The following is a 23,087-nucleotide window of genomic DNA, read 5'->3' as shown; positions in this document are numbered from 1 at the left end:
GTAATGACATTGGTATTTCAAAAAGCAGTCTCAAATGTACCTGCCGTGCAATTTCAAACGCCACGCCAATGCATACGGTCAGCGACCTTCCACCCTTCATCCAATAATATCAAAACAAGGGCTTGAACAAAACATATGCCCACGAAACCGCTTAATATACACCATTGACAGGCTGCTGCAAGTTATCGAGCTCTTCCTTCCTCTTCCTGTACAGCTCTTGTGCCTCCCTCTCCCTCTTGGTAACGAACTGAACTTCGTTGCGCAAGCTCTCCAATCTACGTGCAATCGCAGTTTGCTCACTGTATTGTGCCGTCCTCGCTGTGTTCAAATCATCTCTAGCTCTCTCAAGTGCTGAAAATGCGCCACTGATCTTCTCACGTAATAGATTTGACCGTTTGACATATCCTGCGTGGTGTGTAGTTAGGCGCTTCTCGATCTTGTTCGCACGTTCTGCTGCTTCGATGATGGACTCTTGCGCATTGTCAAAAGCTTCGACAAGAAGTTGGTGCTCGTCGATTTCGTCTTCCTCGTAGCCCGCAATACCGGGCAGAATTTTCGAACCGTGAAGCGTGGTCCACGATGTATTGAGGTCTGCGTGGAAGGCCTTCTTGTCTTTGTCGGTGGTCATCGCAAGCTCAAGAGCAAGCTCCATCTTAGCATTCCGTAAAGCATCGTCCGTCATGGATTCAACTCGTTGTGCTGTACCGGTAACCCGCCCATCTCCAAACTTCTGGACGTCGTTGGCAATGAGCTTGGCCATTTCGATCTCGATTTCGCGTTCGACGGGGTCAGAGAGGTCCAGCGCGCGCTTCATTAGCACGTCGATGTCGACTACTGATGGCCTTGGGAGGAACTTCTGCACGACTTGCGTCTGCCTGCCGAACTCTGCAGCTTCTTGGGCTTCGCGCGCCTCCCGAGCTTTTCGGTCCCGTTCAGCAGCGTCTTCTTCGCTGACTTCAACTTCCATTTGATCTGTTTGCTCTTCAGGAAGTTCAAACTCCCAGCTTTCTTCTTTTGGCTTCGGCAATGCAGCGAGTCTGCTCTTAAGATCTTGACGCTTTGCCTGCTCCCTTAGTTTGATGTCGCGAGGTGTCTGTCCAACCAGTTGCATGCCACTCTCTTCGCCATTCAGGCGTAGGGTGTCACGAGGAGTCCGCATGGGCGTCGCTCCTGGTATCTGTCGCATAGGTGTATCTCCGACTGCGCCATTGGCTTGTCTGAATGGTGTTGCCATGGGATTTGGCGTCACAATCTGGTGTCGCGAAGCAGGTCCGGATAACGAAGCAGGCGCTTCATCGTCAACGAGATCCGGGTTATCGCCACCTAGTAGAGCGGATTGCGTTTCTGTTCGCATTCGAGCGTTTCGTACTTCGTTCGCGACGTAGTCCTCCTCCTTGGGTGCCATGGGTGTACGAATGGGAGTGTTGCCAATCACATTCGAATAGTTTCCAATCAGACCCTGAGTCGCCATGTTATCGCTACTGCCTGCAGAGATTGCGCGTTGTCCCGTCGTTCCCATCTTGACGATATCTTCCAGCTCAGCTTCTCCGACCTGTGGAGTTGGAAGCACAAGAGCGCGGCGCTTGCTGCTCTGCTCTGCTTCCCGTATTCTCTGTGCCTGTGCGGCCTTCGCATACGATGCAGCAAGACCTCCTGACTTCTCGTCTTTCTTCTTCTTCCTGTCACCTCCCCCGTCTTCCTGTGACTCCATCTTTCTCTTGTTTGCAAGTTGTTGCTTTCGCGGATCGAAGGCCTCTCGTTGTTGTTCGTTGCGGTCAATTTCCTCGGTAGTATCGAAGAAACCAGCGGGAACTTCCTTCTCGAGCGGTACGTCGGCGTTGTAGTCGATGTGATTGCCTTTCTTCGGAGTGATCTTGATGTTGATACCAGCCGCTTTCAGTTCTCGTCGCTTCTGAAGCAGGGCAAGCCTTCTTGATTCCTCCAGTTGCCGCTCGCGAGCCTTCCGCTTGGCCTTCTTACCACTGACGTTTGCCAAACGCGCACGCGCCTCTGACAACATCTCCTTGTCTTCCTCATCGATGTCAACCGCATCGGGTCTTGCGGGACGGCTCTCGGCGTATGCGTCGACCTCTCCGGGACGAAGGCGCCGTACATCCTCTGCTGAAGGAGCGGCTGAATCTCCGCCCTCCGGGCCTGCCAGTCCAAGATCACCAGATTCCCTCGACTCTTGTTCGTCCAACAGCTTTTGGTAGCGCTCGAGACATTGGGTGGCCTAGGTGACGTTAGATGGGTATTTCAAATAAAGGGGACAGTTGCGGCTACATACCGTTCGTCCAACAATGGGCGCAATAGTTCTCCACTGGGTAGGGAGCAGTTTTGCCATGGTCAGAAGCTTTTCATCCTCCTCTCGCGACCAGTCTGTCTTCCGGATGGCGGGGTCGATCCAGTTTGTCCAGCGAGATTTGCATTGTTTCGCGCTCTTCTTGGACAGCAGCGAGGCGCATCGCGACCACTGATTCAGCCCATACTTGCTGATGGCAGCCTTCAGCACCTCGTCCTCGACGTTGGACCAGGAAGATGTGACGACCATTGTGGATGACTTCCGGGGGTTATGGTGGGTTGGCGCGCGTGTCGTGGAGTGATGGTATCCTCAGTCGCGAAACTGAAAATGGGCTGCATGCACTAGCGCCTTGGCAACGTCAAGCACCGCGCGGAATGAGCAAAGCGAAGTAAGTTTACGTGTCGACAGGACGAGAAGTCGCGTGTCCGCGAGAACTTGTACTGCCCAGGAATAGCAAACTTTCGTGTCAGACGTTATGCACTCATGGTTCATCTACCCAGTCACGGTTCAGGCACTCAGCTTTCACGTGAGTGAGGCGACCGCGGTCACAGTGACGTAAATTCACTGTTTCAATCTTCCTGAATTCCTGTTGCCACGATTTCACTACACACCCTCCTGACCAGAGTTCTTCTATCATGTTATCTCTACGGCAAATCACAGGGCGAGTTCCTATTCGTTTCCTCATCACGCCGCCCTCAAAAGCAACCAGTCGGCAAATAGTGCCACCAGTTATCTACACCAGAAACTACTCAGATGCAAAGCCCCAAACCCCAAACCCGGTCAAAGACAATGCTCAAAAGGCCGATGCCAAGTCTCCAGAAGAGATAAAGCCTAAAAAGAAAACGCAAGCTGAGCTCGACGCGGAAGTGATGGCAAAGCTGGCCGGGCACGACAGTGAGGGAGGAGAAGCTGGCATCGAATACGAAGATGGGAAGCCAGCGTCCATGAAGAGAAGCGTGAAGAACAACATGTTCAGATACATATGATTCAGTATTTTTCTGAAGTCTTTGCTGAATACGGTGCAAGCGTTCACGAGGTATATATTTTTCGTAGTGTGCCTTAGCCTCGTATAGACTAACACTCAAAGATACAGCAGCCATGAAATTTGCGATGCGCGTCTCAGGTCAAGAGGTTCGGTGGACGTGCTTGAAACCACCATTCTGCTTGTGCAGTACATGAAGCCCAGACAGGAAACCTCATGCAAGTAGTACGACGACTGAGACCATACATGGTCCAGGCGACTATTGTATAGGCCCCTGAAGCCCTAGAACCAGCTGCAATCTGTAATTATATTCAGTGAAGCAAGTCAGTAATTAGTTCGCTTGGAAACAAATCTATAGTAGCATTGTGGCCATCCTCCGCTGATGGGAGAGGTTGCACAACCATCGTAGTCGAATGGCGCTGGGTCTGATTGCTGACATATGGGGCATCCTGTACGGCAATATGCTACATAATAGCATTTAATTTTTGGTCCTTTGAACGTCATTACGCAACATGAACTGTTTGGTACCACGCGGTAGATCCAAAGTCGCCAAATCGAATATTTGCCTACGTCATGAGTTACCAACCTAACAACATCGCGACTCACGTCCAACATCAAACCCCCACAACAACACAGCATTAGTAAGATCTTTCTGTTTCTCGTACCAGCAAACAACCATGGAGCACTATGCCCCTCACCAATCATCGCAATTCGAAGGCTACTACTCCAAATTCGACCTCGCATCTGGCGCGCATATTGCTCTTATCATATGCTCCGTGCCTGATGCGTCCTCACGCCCGCACATGATTTCATTTACCTACTACCCTTCCTCTGGTCACCCAATATTCCAGCGCGAACATTTTGTTGATAACATTGAGCGCGTGACAACTGACGAGAAGAGCAAAGCGTTCGAGGTCCGGGTACCAGGCATAGGATTCATGAGGACCGAGGGTGACGGACGCACAAGCTACAAGCTGGAGGGCGAGGACGGGAGTTGGAAGCTTGAAGCGCAATGTGAGGAGTACACCGCGTGGAGAGAGGACAAGAGCACGCCAGAAGGATGGATGATCAACCTCCCATTTCCGTTACATTGGCACGTACATTCTCTTTGCTCTCCGGCTACATTCACCCTCGATATACCCGCTCTTGGCGAGGATTTCCCGACTCAAGATAGGAAAAACCGCGCTACGATCCATCAAGAGAAGAACTGGGCCAACAGTTTTCCCGATGCACATATGTGGGTGCAAGCCTGGGACAACGATCAGAAACGCGGTATTTGTCTGGCTGGCGGCAAGATCATGTACAATACTGCGTATATGCTTGGTTATCGATCCCCATCTCTCAACCTCGATTTCGTACCACCCTTCTCGGTGTCTTACCTGAACCTTGTTAGCCCCTTCATGAGCGCCACAAACGACTGGGATACACGCTCTTTCTCTATATCTGTATCGAACTACTTTCACAAACTGGAGCTCAAAGCCCAAGCGCCAAAGGAGCCGGGCTGGTTCGGCCTAGCGAGCCCATTTCCAGATGGCCATCGGGCAAACTTCTGCAAGGAAAGTTTTATTGCGACGATCGAAGCGAAGATTTGGGAGAAGGAAGGGTGGTGGCCGTGGAGTGCGTGGAAGGAGGTCAAGACAGAGAAATGGGAGGGCGCGAGTCTGGAATTTGCAGGAGGATACTATCCAGAGAGGGGAGAGACCAAGAAGGACTGAAGACATAGGGGCTAAGGCAAGTACATTAGTGGCATGCAGTCGGTATTCAATTATGATATCAATGTGTCTATAGTTCGAACGGAACGCCCCCGAGAGTATCCTGGGACTCTATCGTATCTCCGATGGATTGGGTTTCAGAGCTTCGACTTCCTCTCCTTTGGCTTGAACAACTTATCCAACTCTTGCACAAAGCGCTCAGGCAACATTGTTCTCTCTACTCCTTGCTTTCCTTCCCACTCCTCCTCCGTTAAGCGTTCCCAATCCCAGTATCTCTTCATCTCTTGACTGACCCACTTGCTGATATGATCCGCACTCTCTTCTACTTTCTCCATGGGTATCAGATGCCCTGCACCTTTCACCATGACATTTACTACCCGTCCTTCTGCGCGTCCGCCGCTACCATTTACACCAGAGCCGGTCAAGCGCATCTTATCCTCAATGGCTTTGTCGTCAGTCAGGAATGAAAGTTCGCCAAAGATGTAGAATACCGATGGCCGGATTGAGGGTAGTTGGTTGAAGACAATGGTGGATTCGCCTCGGTAAAACGGTGACTGAAGGTTGGCGGTGGGTGTCATGTCTGCATGCGTCCTCCTGTTAAGCTTCGAATTGGTCAATGTGAACTCTGCAGAGGAAGGCTCTTTATCCCCAGGTCTGGCAGCCAAGTTCGGTCGCAGGAATGTCATGACCTCCTGATGCTTCGTAGTGGTCAGGGTGACCTCGGGCTTCTTTGCATCAGGGAACAATTTTGTTGGTACATCTCTTAATCCATACTGCACCCATAGGTCTAACACCCGCGGGTCCCACGCCTGGTAAAACTTGCTCTTGCTGAAACTCTTCGCGGCTTCTTCTCGTGATGGCCAGAGCTCACGTCGTCTTGATGATGCAGCAGCTGGCCCAACATTGCCGTTCAGTGAAACCTGGCCTTGGATGACAGGGTCGACGAGGATCAGGGTTTCGAAGAGACGGGGATGCAAGAGGGCGAGATTGGCAAGTTGGCAACCACCCATGCTATGGCCAACACCGATTATGGGGCGAGGCATTTCATCGCGGAAAAGATTCACCATGTGCAGGAGATCTCTGCTGTGGTCAAGCCAGGCCGCTATGGAATGTCAGTGTGTAACCTTGTACTTGAAAAGATGTACGTACGGTCGTTGCCTAACTTATCTTCGTTCAAAACGCTGCTCCAGCCTTGATGCACAACATCGGCTATCCATATACCTCTGATGCCGAAGCCATGTTGCTGGCTCTTCTTTAGGAGCTCATCCCATAGTGGTTCATAGAGTTCTTTTGGAAATCCATTTGCATGCGCTGCGATGATAGTAATGTCTCCGGGTTTGGGGCTGGTGTTGCTGAGGGGTGTGTACTGCTTGACGGCTAGATGAAGGACTTCTTCCTGCTTCGTAGCTGTAGAGCGCGGCCAGCCACGGATGTGCGATGCCTCTATTTTATGCTCCTTTATGCGAAAGTGCTTCGAAGACATGTTCTTGTCGCGCGTAGATGCAATCAGGCTAAACGTGTAGAGTCGAGAAGACAATGCGAGTGACGAGCACGTTTAAGTCACGGTACCTGTTGTGTGCAGAAAGTTGAGATAAGAGGATGATACGCCTAGATAGCAAGGAGATGTCTATGCTTACGGGTGTGTCGTGATCAGTAGCCGGCGTAATCTGGGGAAGAATGCCGAGGTCCACCACGGCTTCTCTTCTCCCCACAACCTCCACATACAGACAAACGACTGCGGTACGGATGCGCTTTAGATATGCTTTGTGTAGCGAGGCCAAGTTACGCGTCTCTCATGGCAAATATCGTACATCAGAAAGAGAGTAGTCGGGCCTGAGCTGCGACGTTATGACGAAATCAGCGTCGGAGTATTTTGGTGGGGTGTCACGTGGACTTTGACGCGTTCGTGCCTTCCAAAGTTCGCGTTGACCCACGTCGCATCGCGCCTTCGAGATCAGTGTTGGCGGCCACCAAATCTCTACACCATACAGCACAACATCCCCGACCGCGACCATGGAAGACACTACCATGCTAGAGGGCTCACAGGGTCTGTTCGAGGAGCTCACCTTCACCCTCATTCCCAATGGTCTCTCAGAAGAACGAATGCGCCAGGTACGCGACGCGTTTGGTCAATCGAGAAGTGGTACTAACGAGTCAAACAGATCGAAGACGATATCAAATCTGCTCACGGAACCGTCGTACCCTTCAGCGCACCCAAAGGCCGTATAGAGAACCTAGAGGAAATCAGCTACATTGTCTCCGAGACAGCCGACTTCCCCGACTACTACCGCGCCCTCGATCTCATGATACATGTCGTCAAGCCAACATGGATAGGCGCGTCGCTCCAGTCCAACAAAGCCAAGAACCCGCGAACATACAGTCCCGATCCTGCATTCATCATGAACGATGTGGTCATATGTTGCGGGGACATACCGAGCGGAGACAAGGAAGCGATTGAGGGCGGTGTACTGGCACTGGGTGGGCAAATCGCACCAAGCCTCTCCAAGTTTGTGACACATCTCATTGCACTCGACGTGAGTGAGCCGCGATGCCAGCTCGCCATCAGTAAGCGGCTGCAGCTGTCCATTGTGCTACCACACTGGTAAGTTCGGGGTCGAGCGCGTGGTACTTGACTCCATCTAACACTCGCAGGTTCGATGACTGCCTCAGAGTTGGCCGCCGTATATCAGAGCGACCCTACACGCTCCCCAACCCCGAGATTCTCGCCGATGCGGAACCAGGCTCGATTCCTCCAACACGAGTGAGCCAGCAGATTCGAGATGCAACCACACCAGATCCTCACCACGACCCCGTGCCACCACCTGCTCACCTAGAAGCACCCCGTGCAATCAAGGCTTTTGACGGAAAGAATGTAAAGCTCGGCGACGATTTGAACATAAGCAGCCGACTCAAGGGTATCATCACCGGCATGATCAAGGCTGGAGGCGGCAGTGTGACCTCAAAGATCGATGAAGCAGACATGTATGTTTGCAACTACCGAGAAGGCTCCGACTATATCAAGGCTTCACAAGCACAGAAAGACGTGGGCAATCTGGGCTGGTTGTATTATCTTATTACGCACGGAATCTGGACGAATCCTATGCAGCGTATGATGCATTACCCACGGCCACGACAAGGCATACCCGGATTCGAGAACTACAAGATCAGCATATCAAGTTACACTGGTGAAGCGCGGGTGTACCTGGAGAATTTGATCAAAGCTACAGGTGCTGAGTTCACCAAGACATTCAAGCAGGACAACACACATCTTGTCGCTGCGCACAAGAACAGCGAAAAGTGCGAGGCTGCGACAGAGTGGGGCGTGAATATTGTCAATCACTTGTGGCTAGAAGAAAGCTATGCCAAATGCAGAGAGATGCCTCTAACTGAGAGTCGCTATACGTACTTCCCAGATCGGACCAACCTGGGAGAAGTCTTGGGACAGACTGAGATCGATCGCGAGGCTACCGAAAAGATCTTCTACTCAAAACAAGCAAAACCAACCAAAGCCGTCAAGGCAGCACCGCAGACTAACGCCGTCCCAGCTTCGAGTGTAGCGCCCAGGGCAAGCGAACCTCCAGCACCCCGTAGCCCACCTGTGGCTGAGAAGGCCAAGCGTGCGAAGTCAGGAAGCAATGCGCAAACGCCATTGCCACCGCGACATACTGATGGAAAGGAGAACCAGACACCAGGGAGTCGAGGAGCAAAAGACCGCGCATTGTCAAAACTGCACAATGCCGCACCAGATATTGCACAATTCGAGAAGGAGATGAAGCGCAAAGGCGGCGTCATACATGGCGGACGCAGACGCACAGAAGACCAGGTTGACGAAGGGACGAAGCAACCGAAGGGCGGCCGTGATTCAGTCTCAAGCAAGCGTTCTATCGATGAAGTCGACGATGACGAAGAGACCGAAGACGAAGCTACAGAGGTTCCAGCAAAGAACAAACGAGCAAAGAAGGACAAGCTTGCGCCCATCAAGTTCCGTATGCTTATCTCAAAAGACGAACGATGGGCCAACAATCCTGAAAAGGAATCAAAAGATAAAGCGCGCCTTCGAGAGCTCGGCCTCTTCATCACAGATGACTTCAAGAAGGTGGATATGGTTTGCGCGCCACAACCCGTTCGGACGAAGAAGTTCATCGCAGCACTAGCCTGCGCGCCTACCCTCGTGTCAACCACTTACCTCGACTTCGCCCTCAAGAACAACAAGCTTCCACCGGCAGAGAAACACCTCCTCCAAGCTAGAGACTTTGAAGAGGCCAACAACTTCCGACTATCCGAAGCACTCGAGCGAGCCAAGCAGAATAAACACCGCCTACTCAAGGACTGGACCATATTCTGTACAGAGAAGGTTGGCGGCGGCTTCGAAACATACAAAGACATTGTGGAAGTCAATGGCGGCAAGTGTGTGCTATGGAAGGGTCGCCCTACTACGGTATCCGCATCAAAGCGCAAACTAAACGCCTCCGATGAAGTTAGCCAGAACCAAGTCGAAGATGAAGGAGACGTACTATATCTTATTTCCGACGCAGATAAGAAGGAGTTTACCAACTGGACCAAGTTCCGTGAATTGGCTAAGAGGGAGAACATGGTTCCCCGTATCGTCAAGACGGAGTGGCTGCTTTCTGTAGCGATGGCGCAGTATGTCCATTGGGATCCGGAGTGGGAACTGAGTGAGGAGGTTGTTAATGCTGGGAATAAATAGTAGTTGCATGTTTGGTATCTCTTACGGCTGATGACGGGTCAGAGCGACAGGCGTTCAGGTACTGAGATCGGAGTTTCACCACTGCGTACAGACGTCGCTTTGAGTGATCTTGATATAAGGAGCATTTGTCTGATAAACTTTTGAGCGAGTTTACGCATTGTTTCGCATGGCATTGTTAGCGACAGGATGAGGACGGTAGCATGTACATTGGCTTCTGTGACCCTCAATATTACAGAGGCTCCATGTTCATTCGTTTGTTACATACACGCATCTCAGCTTCCCGATCTTCTTCGCCACTGTGATCTAATATGTGGCTGCGCATCCTCTTCTTGCTTCATGTCATACATTCTCGTTATAGTCAACACATCCCTTGTGGCGATCCTACATAAACCGAGATTGTAGTCGTGCGTACGGCACGGTCGGGCCATGCAAGAGGTCTCTGTGCCACAGTGATCCTTGGTGAACCGGGCCGCGATTCTGCGTTTAGGTTGTGGAGCGAGTAGTGGGATCTTACCTGGAAGATAGCTGCTGCCTTTGCTTCATGTGAAGAGAGGGCGATCGAGAATGGTTGGATTTGCGTCAGCTTGGAATGTAAATCGGAAGAAGGATGGTTCATTGTAAACGCAGAAATTATTCGCTGTTTTCCACTTTCACGACCAGAGCTTTAGTGCTCCAGAACACAACTAACAGCAACAATTTAATGTTACACCCAGCATAGGCCCATCGCGTGTGATGTCATTGAATCTAATGCATCTCGTTCGATAATTGAGACCGTAAGCTTCTATTGGGGCTGGAGATCGATGCACATCGCTAGTGCTCACTCCGAGTGAGCCGAGGAGCCAACACATTCAGCGGATACCAGGCAGCTGGGAAAAAAGTCTGGGGGCGGAAGCAGTGTAAGCCAGACCCATCACACTCAGCGAATCGACTGCTGCTTAGAAGTCTCGCATGATACGGAAGTGGACAATGGACTGGGCAAAGGGGCGGGATCTTCGAACTTGTCTAATTGAAGTATATTGGCTTTTCGCAACAGTAGCGGCGAAGGTTGTTTTAAGCTCGACTGCACGGTATGACAATTGCAGGAGCGCGAATGGGGTATATAGTGATGCTTATAAGAAGTATCACGGGATGGTGAGAAACTGGAATGCAAGTAAAAAGAAGAAGAAGAAAAAAGTGGAACCATCAGCTCGTCTGAAACCCATAGCCTGATATCTTTTGCCCACAACCAACCATGTCTCTAGTCTGACAATGTGTGAACGATCTTCGGAATTGGCGGCATCGCGATATTTGTAGGCGTCGACTCGTAGTATCGTGCCCGTTGGCTTGCCGTGCTTATGCTGCGTGCGCGTCCCGATGGACGTACACCCAAATCGCCCCCATCGCCACTCGATGATGTCGGACTCAGCACAGGACTCGGCATAGGGCTGAGCACCATAGTACTGAGGGTTGCATGGCTTTGTCGGCTAACAGAACTCACACCCGTACCAGAGCTCTCCGTGTTGTCACCGATCGGGTCTCTGACCTCCTCCGCTGGCGTGACTTGCAGCGGTACGAGGTTCATAGTCTCTGTGCTTGACCTCTTGTTGCGCGCTTCTGTTTCCGAGTCGACGTATAGTGTAACGCTGCTCGCTCGGACACGACTGAACATGCTTGTCTTGTCCTCGTTCGCCAAGAGGCCTGCTGTGTCTGATTTGCGGTTGTCGAGCTTCTTCTTTTCGTTTCTTCGGTGGAGCCAAAAGACAAGTGATGCAAGGCAGATGGCTAGGAAGATAAGAGCGAAGACGGCGGTGAGGGCGATGTTGGCTTTCGTCCAATACCCTGAATCAGGCTTTGGATTCTGGTCTGTCTCTGCGACGAGATTGTTGTCCACCGGTATAGGAGCCATGATGATGTATATTGGTGTAAGAGCTATCCAGGTACTTGTAATGCTGGTGATGGGAGGTTGAGTGGCGGTGTGACAAGGATAAGACAGTTGCTACGCCTCAGCAATGTGTTGCTCTAACGTTACAAGAGTGTTGATATGGACTTGATTAAGGAATCCCTTCTGTACTGTGAACTGATACCGGGGACCAGGCAGACATATGTCTGCGTAAAATGAAACCTACTACGCATGGACATGTTCTGAACCTGCATCCATGGCGCTGGATCGGTGAGAGGGCGTCCAATATGCAGCTCGTAAGTGGAAAGAGATGCTCAGCCTCAACACGTTGTGGGGAAATAGGCCAACAACTTGGAGAGAGTCACTGCGCCCCTGTCAGCTTGGCAAAAGAAGAGACGCCTGACGAGTTGCGAGCGTAGAAAACTATTGTCAAAGCTTGGACTACCGCGTCTAACGGAGAAGTAGGAAAGAGCTACGTAGCACACGGTGGTGGCACAGGCTAGTAGAAGATGGTGCCAGGCATTCATATCGGAGCCCATTCGTTGCCATTTCAGTTGAGAAGAGTTCTCTATCGCGTGTGAGCCACATCTGGACAGTGGTGCCCTTTTCGTCACGCAGCTGAAGCTATGCGTTCAGCTCGTGGAAAAGCAGACATTGGGTGGCTGCTCTCGCGAACGGCTCCCCAACTCAACCCTCCACTACACAGTATCAACTTGAAATCGCCAGCCTAGCACGAGAAACTGTAAAGACACGGTGATGTGCCAGAGGATCGTGCTGTAGGATCAACGTTTCGGGATTTAGGCAAGCACAGCCACCTGCGCTAAAAGAAATGAGCAGCTACAGTCACGAATCGACACAAGGCTGAGCGCCTTACAATTCTCTACGTGTCTGCCTGAGCCAAGCTCAAGTAGGATTGGACGGCGACTTGAGGCAAATTGTGGGGTGAGAATAGGCGAACTGGTCGTGGTAAAGGAAAGCCATGATGCGAAGTGCTAGCTTCCGCTGCGGTGCGTTGTTGTAAAGATATCGGGTGGCAGGTGCTGGTTACTGGACGCCATCATAAAGTATTGCGGCGCCTCTGCGGCGACCATGCGGCGTAGTGGAGCAAGATCCTAATCTTATGCCTGTGTTGGCTGGTGAGTGAAAGCTCACCACCAACCAACGAGGGTGGTGTTGAGGACGGCTGGCCACTGCTGGCCTAACAGCGGGACGATGTTGGCCCCCAACTAGCGTCTCGCTTAGGTTCTATGTGCTATTTTGGGATCACTTCTAGATGTCACGCCTTTACGGCCAAATCTCGCCTGTTCTTCTGCACCAGACTGTTCATGAAAAGTATGTGGAAAACTTGGATTGACCCAAGGCTGACTTCGTTGCCGTCACGCATGAGGACCACCCCGAAAGAGAATGGGACGGCATCAAGCCAACTCACGTATTCTTAAAGGCTTGATCTACCAGTCTTATCGTAAACATCGGGCATGTCGATACTTCATGAAATCAGTACTCTAAAGGCCCCTCACCACTATAGTTGTCAATTGCAGCTTATCTGTTGCGAACGATCTCTTGTAGGATGGGTGAATTTCTGTTATCTTTCCACGTTCTCTACCTAGGTATCCATCGATCAATTCGTTCACTGCAGAGACAACGATCAAACTACTGTACGACTAATCCAAAGTCAACTTTCACTTCATTGAAACTGTGGAACTTGATCCATTTAGGACAAGCACGTCGCATCTCTGTCAGGAAGAACTGCCAGAGCTGTGTCTTTTCGTACTCTTCTAAATCCTCGGTACCGTCGTCTTGTTTGCAGATGGGAAACCGTCCACACTACTCAGGTAGGTAGCAAATGACGCTCAATGTTGTGTTCCAAACACCAGTCAAGTCGCCGTTTTTGTCCACCAGAATCCTGTTCGTGTCAAGGTCGTTATGATGAAGTGCGTAGATCTCGGCTTCTCCGGTGGGGAAAACCCTTGGAAGGAGATTAAAAAGTCGCTACACTCGGCGCTTGGCTTCTTAAAGATGTTCGCAGTTGGAGTCATAGTCTTCCTCGTCAGTTTCCTCATCTTTCAGGCCGTGAAGTTGTAATTGTAGTTGTGCGGCAAGCCTGTTCCGACTATGCTTGTACGGACCTCGTGGAACATCCTAGTCAAAGTGCTTTCCCAGGAGAGTGGCATCGAAACTATCTTAGCTAGGTAGAATCGCGCAATTCGAGTTGAATGCTCAGCTCCAAGCAGGGTAACTTCTGGTATATCGGAGGTGGACAGCTCCCGAGTTTCTCTGTAGAGTACAGACTACCTATTCGCTTGAATCGTTTTTGGAACAACTGCGCATGATCGGAAACTATCTTACGCACCAGCAGTTCCTTTCTCAGTCAGATAGTGCTGCTCCATTGATCACGTAGCTTGCGACCAGGCACGCGTGACATCATCCCCTCAAATCCGAGCTTGTTGGCATCAGTAGCCTGGTAACGAATGACTTCAGGTACTGGAATGTCGGTGTGATGGCGAATGTACTCGATAGTCGCGACCTCACTCATGGACTTGAAAGGCGCTTTGTGCTAGGTATTTGACAATGCATAGCTCCGGATCCTCGATCCTTAACTCGTGCTGTATAAGAGTTTTGACATGCTCAGTGGCGGGTTCGGTTGTCTATTTGGGTTGCAGTGCTCTGAACGGATGTTCTTCCCAGAGGTATCCTGGACTACTTCTCGTATGTGCTTGATAACTTTCGTGTGTCTACCTTTATACCTCATCTCCTGCATGTTCAAACAAACTCACAGCATGTCACTCTTATGGTTCAGTGCGTGAAAGCAATAATATTCTACTATCGCAAGTGACACTATGGCCTTACGCAAGTAATTCGGGTTCATCTATCAAAGCAACACGAGAAAAGGAAACGACCATGGGTCGTACTGATGATCATAAGCGCCGTTCCATGCAAGATTGACACAAGATTTTGAGAAACAAGGAAACAGATTCCCGAGGGACCCAATGCCATTCCACCCATCTTCATTCACCTTTTTTTTTTAATCCAAAGAGAAATTCTCCCTCTTCCAGGTCTCGCGGTACACGGCAATAGTACTGGCAGCGTCCTTACAGCGCTCCGGTGCACGTGCCGGAAGGTCAATGATAGCGCGACGAAGTACGCCACGCGCAGGTACGCCGTAGAACTGGATAAACTTCTTGTGGTAGTCGCGGATCAGGCCGCTGAGAATGGCAAAGTGTCCAGGCCAAAGTTGCTCGGTGGGTGTGTTGCATATCGAGGAGATGGCGCGCCAGTATTCCGAGATGGCAATCGCAGGCGCCTTGGCAGCGAACGAGCGAAGAGACATTGAAGCAAAGCCCGCTCCAATGCCGCGCATGCGCTGTGAGTACGACTCTGGGGTTGAGTCCTCCTGCCAGCCTAGGCGCAGCCGACCTTCCTTAGTGTCCATAGTACCTCGGATGCCAAACAATGGGGGGCACGCCTTGTGGAGCTTGGCCAGTGCAATGTCAATGAGGGGAAGACCCTGCCACTGGTACTTCTGGTCACCGAACAAACTGGCTGCAATCAAGCCAATCTCTTGGATGATGCGTCCGTCAGTGTTGGCAGCCTCCTTCTCAAACTGCTTTACCAAGAACTTCTCAAAGCAGATCCAGACGTAGAGAAGGAACGCCGGGTAAGCAGCTTCGTTCTCGTTGGCTAGCTGAGGGATTTGGTGTGAAACGATGTATGGTCGGATGTCAATCATAGGGCCTGGAGTTTGTAGAGCGATGTCGAAGCATTCGGTTCGAAGGCGCTTGATGGCGGCGGCGCTATCCTTTCGCTCCACGTTGATCTGACCAAGTCGAGTACGGAGAGCGCGTCGAGCGTCGCCAACCGGACCCTTCAAGGGCGAAGTCGGTTTCTTGTGTTCCTCCCAGAAAGCATTGCGGAAGGCCTTCATGCGCTGATGGAGTTCGAGGTACTTGGCGTGGATCTGTTCGGCGTTATTGGTGGGTGCTTGTGCGTTCGTGGATGGCTTCGGTGTTGCTGCCACCTGTGTGGGTGCGACGGCGGGTGTAGGTTGTGCAGCGGGCTGCTGCTGTTGTGTTGGTGGGGGGGCTTGCTGTTGAGCCTTCTGTGCAGCAGCCGCAGTGGCCGCAGCCTCGGCAGCCTTCCGGTCAGCGTCCTCCTTTTCTTTCTTCTGCCTCTCAGCTGCGGCTTGTTGATCCTGCTGAGCTTTGATTCGGGCATTAGCCTCTTCAATTCTCTTCCTATCTGCTGCTTCTTGACGGGCGGCTTCTTCCTCGCGTTGTTTGGCTTCCAAGGCCCTTCGCTGAGCCTCGGCTTGCTCGCGGGCCTTCTCCTGCTTCAAGCGCTCAATCTCCCTCTTTTGGCTCTCTTCATGGCGTAGACGCGCCTGCTCTTCTTCCAAGGCTATGCGCTCAATCTCGAGCTTCGCGCTCCTAAACACGCGCTCGTGTTCCTCGGCAGCCCAGGCAAGTTGTTGTGCATGGTGCTTGGCTCGTTCCTCGGCGGCTTTGTCGAGCTTCTCGTTGAACTCTCGGTCTGATATGCTGAGGCGGAGATTGAACTCGAGGGCTAGTTGCTTGCTCGGGCTGTCATAGGGGTCGCGGACAAGGGACTCGCGCTGAGAGCGGTGTATGCTTCTGCGGTTCGGCGATTGGCGTGACGGGGAGGCGTCGGCGAAACTGGAGCTGAAGGAAGTTGCAGTATGCATGCTCGCGGATGACGTGCCCGATCTGGCGGGCATTCTGGCGCCGGGGTCGTGGTTGCGGTTGGGGAGCTTTTGTTGAAAAGGTGGTTGGTGAGAACGCGACCTTCAAAGAGATCTAGTCTAGTCGGAGACTAACGCAAGCTCCGACTCACGTGACGTCGCTCATCCCTGCAGCAGCTTTCACCGCGCTGCAGTGCTAGCGTACCTGGGGAATCGACATCTGAAGAATCGGCCGATGATGGTTTCTTTGTCGAGGCACGCAGCACCCATTGCACGCGGACGTAATTGCACCCGTCACTGTCACCCGCCGGGAGAGTAAGATGAGACTGGAGCTTCAAGGACGCCTGAGTCGCGTCTTGGGCAAACGCACCGTGTTGCGCCTTTCATAAAGTTCACAGGATTCGTCTGTGCCCGAGTTTGGTGGGACTGCCGCCAAGCTGCGATGGCGCTGCGTGCACACCCTGGTGCTCTGGTGCTCTTGTGCCCCCAACATGTCCGTTTCACTGACAGAATGTGACAGCTGGGGAAAGATGTGAAATTCACGTCTTGGGGTTTCAGCGATGGCATTGCGAGGGTCGAGTACGTCTACTACTTGCTATCGTATTGTTGCTGGCTACTGTTGCATGTTGGACATGACAAGCTTCCTGGCCCAAGGCGGTGGATCAATATAATCTCCAGACGCGTAGCTGCATGCCACTGTCATGAACCGAGAGCCCTTGCGCCGCGCTCCCGAGGCACTGCAGCTTGTTGTCGTGATTTAGAAACGGCCGCCGGTTAAGGGTGCGTTGAAACGTGCAGACCCAAACGTGATGCTTCACCTGGGGCCCGCTGAGACGCGCATCAGGACAGCTGCTGGCGGTATATATAGAGCGTCGTCGCCTGCAGCGCCTCAGTCCCCCACGGCCCGGTGCTTCCTTGTCTCTATCTTTAATTTGTTACTGCCATTTGCTCGGCGCGGGAAGCTACATCTGGCTTCGTGAGTGACGTACCGGTGCTTAGACCTCTCCCAGGCTCGCTCGTTTGCGGAACAACAGGCGATCGTTGCCCGAAGTGTCCATCTGGCCAAGTCCCGCCATAGCCATCACCACCTGCATCACGCTGACGGCCCTCTTGCCTGTCCTCTCTTCCTGCATCCCTCCTGCCCGCCCTCCTCGATCGCTCCCTCCTTCGAAGCACTCTCTCCGCCCGCATTTTGGTTGTACTGCCCACAACAGCCCGTTCCAGGGAAACCGCGCTCCTTGATCTGGTCTACCCTCCTTATCACTCCTCCTAGGCCAACTTGACATCTGTCTGCACACGACATCCACCCGCTTCTGACTTGCAGAGCAGCCCGACAATCTTCGTCTGGATCATCGTATAAGAACATATCCTCTTCCTCCCCGAGCACTGCCTAATCCGCACGCTTACCCAACGTGAGTTCTTCCCCACTAGCTAGCTCTCTGGAGCATGTCGGTGCCGACCCTGCAGCTGTCCCCCGTCTTTCACTTGCTTCACTCTCACTCTCTGCATCTCCTCGCTCGCTCTCCTCACTCGCTGCAAACATCACTCGAACTGCGGATGCTAATCCAATCGTCCAGATAACTCTACCTTTTGACCAATTCGTGTCCGACCGTCTCTTCTCCGACAGCACATACACTGCAAGCGGGCATTAAACCCCCCACACTACATTATCCACTATGGATCAGCAACAAGGCCAGCAGGGCCCCATGGGCCCCGCCGGTCGTCGTCTGCACATTGCGCATCGCCGCAGTCCGTCAGAACTGACGCCGCTGATGAGTACGTGGACATGGCTCACACTAAACGTGGGCATCTGCTAATAGCCCTACAGTGGAGCAGCTCGCCATTGCACAGCAGATCGAGGTCCTCCAGCAACAGCAGCAACAGATTGCCGCGACGCACCAGCAATATGTCAACATGGGCATGATCCAGCCGCAGCAGCAGCTCGGCAACTTCCAGATGCCAGGCCAGATGCCCAATGTCTCGCCCCAAGTCAACAACTACCAGTTCCCCCAGCAGATGCAACCAATGCAACAACAGCAGCATCTCGCTGTCCCCATGGGCGCACCGTCCCAGCCCAACCCCGCCCACCGCCGCAACCAGTCTGCTCTCCCCCAAGTCGGTATGGGCCCGCCGCCCGCTCCTTCCTCCGGTGCCTCTGGCTTCGGTGAATTTGGTGCACAACAGGGTGGTCAGGGTAGGGAAAATGTCAACCCTCGTGGCCGAGGTGGTGGCAGCGCCGGTGGCTCCGGACACACCCGCCGTCACTCGTTGGCTCTTGCCGACGCGAAGAAGGCAGCTGAACAAGCCGAATCTAAAAGAAAGACTTCAGGCTTTCAGTTCCCCATCCCCGGCTCGACCGAGGGCAGCTCCAACCGGGACGCTAGCCCCAGTGGAAACAGCGCTTCCAATGACGCCCCTTCTGCCCGTGGTGGACGAGGTGGTCACGGCCGTAGCCAGAGCATGGCTGTTGGACGTGGCGGTGGAAGTGCCGGCCGTGGTGGACCTTCCTTCTCCTTCCCCGCTACCAGCGAGAACCCGACCAACCAGAACAATGGTCAGCAGTCTGACTTCCAGCGCCGTGGCAGCCAGGGCCATGGCAGGAGCCAGTCTCGCAACTTCGAGGGCAACTGGAGACAGCCCCAGAATAACACCCAGCAACAGCCTACTCAGGACAACCAGTCCCAGAACATGGGCAACTTTAACATGAACCAGACCGCCAATGCCGCTCCTTTCCAGCCTGGTCACCGCACTCGTGGATCGGTCAACCAGTCCGTTGGCTCTCTCGGTAACTTCCAATACGGCGGCCAGCCTCAGATGCAGATCAACTCTCCTCAGGCACAGCTTCTTCTGCAACAGCAGATGTTCGGCCAACCGCTAAACCCCATGCAGATCGCTCATTTACAGGCACTCCAAGCTGCCCAGATGCAGGGTGGCGGTCTTGGAGGCAGCCAACATGCACCGCAGATGGGCATGCAGCAACAACAGCAACAGCAGCGCAAGACGCTATTCACTCCTTACCTCCCGCAGGCCACCTTGCCCGCTCTTCTTGGCGACGGCCAACTCGTTGCCGGAATCCTCCGCGTTAACAAGAAGAACCGCAGTGATGCGTATGTGACAACTACCGACCTGGATGCTGACATTTTCATCTGTGGTAGCAAAGACAGGAACCGAGCTCTCGAAGGAGATCTAGTCGCTGTCGAACTTCTGGATGTTGACGAAGTCTGGGGACAGAAGCGTGAAAAGGAAGAGAAGAAGAAGCGCAAGGACAATGCGGACCCCCGCGGCGGTAGTATTGCCGTTAACGATGCCACCACTCAACCTGAGACCGGCTCTGAGGGTGGCATCCGCCGACGTGGCAGTCTTCGTCAGCGGCCCACACAGAAGAAGAACGACGATGTTGAAGTTGAAGGCCAAAGCTTGCTCCTAATGGAAGAGGAGGAGATCAACGATGAGCTCAAGCCTCTATACGCTGGTCACATTGTTGCTGTCATTGAACGTGTTGCTGGACAGATGTTCTCAGGGTACGTAACTACATCATCACTTGAAGTGCTTTACTAATTGTTGCTACAGATCCCTTGGACTCCTGCGCCCTAGCAGCCAAGCCACCAAGGAGAAGCAGGAGGCTGAGCGTCAAGCTCGCGAGGGCAACTCTGGCCGCTCCCAGCCAGAGACTCAGAACAAGCCCAAGATTGTCTGGTTCAAGCCAACAGACAAGCGTGTGCCATTGATTGCTATTCCCACCGAGCAGGCTCCTCGCGACTTCGTCGAGAAGCACCAAGACTACGCCGACCGCATCTTCGTAGCATGCATCAAGCGATGGCCCATCACCTCTCTGCATCCTTTTGGTACTCTTGTCGAGCAACTCGGAGTCATGGGCGACCTTAAGGTGGAAACCGATGCACTTCTGCGCGATAACAACTTTGGTCCAGATGACTTCTCTGATGCCGTTATCAAGAACGTAGGCTTCGAGGATTGGTCTGTTGCCAACGACGGCGAAGAGGCGCTCGAGAGCCGTCGCGACTTCCGAAACGAGGAGACCTTCACCATCGACCCCAACGGCAGCAAGGAGCTTGATGATGCTATCCACTTCAAGTACCTTGACGACGGCCGTGTTGAGATTGGTATTCACGTTGCTGATGTTGCCCACTTTATCAAGGCCAACTCGCTTGTTGACCGTGAGGCCAAGAAGCGTGGAACTGCGGTCTACCTCATGAACCGCACAGTAAACATGCTTCCTCCCCGACTGTCGAACGACATTTGCTGCCTCAACCCTGGTGAGGACCGCTACACGGTTAGTGTTGTCTTCAAGGTTGATCCCAACTCTGGTAAAATCTCAGATGATGAGACCTGGGTCGGCAAGGCTGTGATCAAGAGCTCTGGAAAGCTGTCGTACGACGAGGTCGACACCGTTATCAACGGTAACGACGGTGCGGTCTCGGCAGCCCGTGCTAAGGACATCAAGATGCTGCATCACATCTCTCAAAAGTTCCGCCAGGCTCGCTTTGGCGACCGCTCTAGCGACGTAAAGGCTCTGCGTCTCATGTACCAGCTGGACGACGAGAACGTTCCTGTCGAGCAGAACATCTTCGACTCTTCCCCTGCCCACGAGTGCATTGAGGAGCTCAGTCACCTCGCCAATGCCTTTGTTGCGAAGAAGCTTGCCACTGGCCTGCCCGAGAAGGCTCTTCTGCGCCGTCAACCATCGCCTAACCCCCGCCGCTTGACTACAATCGCAGAACGCATGGGTGCCATCGGCTACGACATCAACACTGAGAGCAGTGGCACTCTGCAGAACAGCTTGTTCGAGGTTGAGGATGATGACATCCGGAAGGGTATGGAGACACTTGTCATCAAGTCAATGCCTCGTGCCAAGTACTTCGTTGCTGGCAGGCTGCCTGAGGACCAATACCCTCACTACGCTCTGAACCTTCCCCTCTACACCCACTTCACCAACCCATCTCGCCGCTATGCCGACATCATCGTGCACCGACAGTTGGAGGCTGTCCTATCCAATGGTGCCATTGAGTTCACTGAAGACATTGAGGCTCTTGCCAAGACTGCAGAGATGTGCAACACCAAGAAAGACTCTGCTCATGCTGCCCAGGAGCAGAGCGTTCATATCGAGGCTTGCCGCAAGATGGACAAGGTCAGGCAGGAGAGGGGCGGTGATCTCATCGCCGAAGGTATCGTCCTTTGCGTGTACGAGTCCGCATTCGATGTTCTCATCCCCGAGTGGGGCTTCGAGAAGCGCGTCCACTGCGATCAGCTTCCCCTCAAGAAGGCTGAGTTCGACAAGAACAAGCGTCTCCTTGAGCTCTACTGGGAGAAGGGTGTTCCATCGTCCAACTACATCCCCGAAGACGAGAGGCCAAAGCATGGCTCGCTCAGGTCTGCCAATGCGGCGGCTGCAGCGCGTGATGCCGAGGCTGCTAAGCAGCGTGCGAGGGAGCAGGAAGAGGCCCAGCGCAGGCAGATTGACACTGGAGCCATGTCGACCAACGAGGAGGCTGCGTTGTTCGACGATGATGACGACGACTCCGATTCCAACGACCTGAACTCGAACATGGCCGGTGTTTCCCTCAACTCCGACCGTCCGACTCAGAGCATGCCTCCATCGCCCACCCGCCGTGATCTTGCCGGCGCTCCTCACCGTGTCAACTCAGACTCGAAGATTGCTCAGAGTGCTGGTGATGCTGCGGAGACCAAGTTGACCAACAAGGAGAAGTACCTTAGCTGGTTCACCCTGCGCGAGCAGAATGGCGACTACATCCAGGATGTGCGGGAGATGACGCGTGTTCCAGTTATCCTTAAGACGGATCTGACCAAGAGCCCTCCGTAAGTTAAAGTTGTTCACTTGATTCTGAACTCTACTAACCTATCTTGCAGTTGCTTGACTATCCGATCCCTCAACCCCTACGCTTTGTAAAAGAATCGTCTCGCTTGGTCCGAATTGGCATCTAGCATTTCGGTAGCTTCTGTCGATTTGGTATAGAAAATTGAATGGAGGATACATACTAGGTTGTGCAGGAAGAGACGATTGGTGATCTGTGTATTGTTCATGTGCATGCGGCGAATGTATCGACAGTCGCGATATATGGTTGCAGCTCTTATACACAGTAATTTTCCGTAGTACAGTAATGTGTTGACCCCCCACAAGAGCGCCTCACGCCAGGCGAAGTCCATTATGATTGCTTTTGACACCCGTCCGCATTGACACCTACTCCGCAATTCTCGTTCAAGCCTGGGTAAGGCGGCTCGAAAGCCACACAAGGCGAACAGATGAGCCGCGTCAGGCATCACTGACATCTTGATTACTACATCAGAAACTCATCCATTGACGAGGATTGGCTGTTTACGATGGAAACATGCTCCTTGATGACCTCCTCCCGGCCCTTGTTTGCACGCATGGTCGGCCGTGACAAGCTGCCGCCATACGGCATTGGGCTGATGCCGCAGGCTGGTACAATCCGAATCTTCACCAGCGGATCTGCGACTTCCCACCCCTTGCAGGAGGCGGTCTGTGTACCTGCATGTGTTTATCGTAGCGAACGGGAGCCTTGAGGCCTGAACCGTTGCCGAAATAGCAGTGGTTCTCCATGAGGCTTGGCAACGTGAAGATGTTTTGGGTGCCTCAGCCACCTCTTGGTCCATCCCTCTTAACCTCTCGACCCATCTATAGTTCTCTCGGCACAGAGCGTAAGCGCTCCCACGACGTTCTTATGGGAGACTTTATATCTATGACTATGCTACAGCATACTGTCTAAAACTTGGTGTTGAAACGTTTCGCAAGGTCGTCACTGCTGGAAAC

At 52.8% G+C, this 23,087-nt stretch overlaps 9 protein-coding genes across 9 annotated transcripts; 4 read left to right on the top strand and 5 right to left on the bottom strand.

Annotated features, from left to right (window-relative positions):
• Positions 1-151: 151 nt before the first annotated feature.
• Positions 152-2,551, bottom strand: AA0111_g6350 (Pre-mRNA-splicing factor; the record flags this gene model as incomplete). The annotated part of the gene is made up of 2 exons (XM_028652563.1): positions 152-2,233; positions 2,288-2,551. 2 exons carry the CDS (start codon positions 2,549-2,551, stop codon positions 152-154), a joined length of 2,346 nt encoding a protein of 781 aa, XP_028505971.1.
• A 386-nt stretch (positions 2,552-2,937) lies between these two features.
• Positions 2,938-3,288, top strand: AA0111_g6349 (hypothetical protein; the record flags this gene model as incomplete). The annotated part of the gene is made up of 1 exon (XM_028652561.1): positions 2,938-3,288. One exon carries the CDS (start codon positions 2,938-2,940, stop codon positions 3,286-3,288), a length of 351 nt encoding a protein of 116 aa, XP_028506126.1.
• Positions 3,289-3,961: 673 nt separating this feature from the next.
• AA0111_g6348 (hypothetical protein) lies at positions 3,962-4,999 on the top strand (the record flags this gene model as incomplete). The annotated part of the gene is made up of 1 exon (XM_028652560.1): positions 3,962-4,999. One exon carries the CDS (start codon positions 3,962-3,964, stop codon positions 4,997-4,999), a length of 1,038 nt encoding a protein of 345 aa, XP_028506127.1.
• Positions 5,000-5,133: 134 nt separating this feature from the next.
• Positions 5,134-6,479, bottom strand: AA0111_g6347 (hypothetical protein; the record flags this gene model as incomplete). Its single annotated transcript, XM_028652559.1, has 2 exons — positions 5,134-6,098; positions 6,146-6,479. 2 exons carry the CDS (start codon positions 6,477-6,479, stop codon positions 5,134-5,136), a joined length of 1,299 nt encoding a protein of 432 aa, XP_028506132.1.
• Positions 6,480-7,009: 530 nt separating this feature from the next.
• AA0111_g6346 (hypothetical protein) lies at positions 7,010-9,704 on the top strand (the record flags this gene model as incomplete). Its single annotated transcript, XM_028652558.1, has 3 exons — positions 7,010-7,108; positions 7,159-7,598; positions 7,649-9,704. 3 exons carry the CDS (start codon positions 7,010-7,012, stop codon positions 9,702-9,704), a joined length of 2,595 nt encoding a protein of 864 aa, XP_028506281.1.
• A 1,237-nt stretch (positions 9,705-10,941) lies between these two features.
• Positions 10,942-11,589, bottom strand: AA0111_g6345 (hypothetical protein; the record flags this gene model as incomplete). Its single annotated transcript, XM_028652557.1, has 1 exon — positions 10,942-11,589. One exon carries the CDS (start codon positions 11,587-11,589, stop codon positions 10,942-10,944), a length of 648 nt encoding a protein of 215 aa, XP_028506133.1.
• A 2,362-nt stretch (positions 11,590-13,951) lies between these two features.
• On the bottom strand, positions 13,952-14,116 carry AA0111_g6344 (hypothetical protein; the record flags this gene model as incomplete). Its single annotated transcript, XM_028652556.1, has 1 exon — positions 13,952-14,116. One exon carries the CDS (start codon positions 14,114-14,116, stop codon positions 13,952-13,954), a length of 165 nt encoding a protein of 54 aa, XP_028506134.1.
• A 489-nt stretch (positions 14,117-14,605) lies between these two features.
• Positions 14,606-16,315, bottom strand: AA0111_g6343 (hypothetical protein; the record flags this gene model as incomplete). The annotated part of the gene is made up of 1 exon (XM_028652555.1): positions 14,606-16,315. One exon carries the CDS (start codon positions 16,313-16,315, stop codon positions 14,606-14,608), a length of 1,710 nt encoding a protein of 569 aa, XP_028506128.1.
• A 1,640-nt stretch (positions 16,316-17,955) lies between these two features.
• On the top strand, positions 17,956-22,205 carry AA0111_g6342 (Virulence protein; the record flags this gene model as incomplete). The annotated part of the gene is made up of 4 exons (XM_028652554.1): positions 17,956-18,055; positions 18,108-19,800; positions 19,850-22,114; positions 22,166-22,205. 4 exons carry the CDS (start codon positions 17,956-17,958, stop codon positions 22,203-22,205), a joined length of 4,098 nt encoding a protein of 1,365 aa, XP_028506129.1.
• Positions 22,206-23,087: the final 882 nt, after the last annotated feature.

This window comes from Alternaria arborescens (assembly GCF_004154835.1).
Source record: "Alternaria arborescens strain FERA 675 chromosome Unknown contig_13, whole genome shotgun sequence".
In the NCBI taxonomy this organism is placed as follows: domain Eukaryota; kingdom Fungi; phylum Ascomycota; class Dothideomycetes; order Pleosporales; family Pleosporaceae; genus Alternaria; species Alternaria arborescens.
This window is presented reverse-complemented; position numbering and strand designations above follow the sequence as displayed.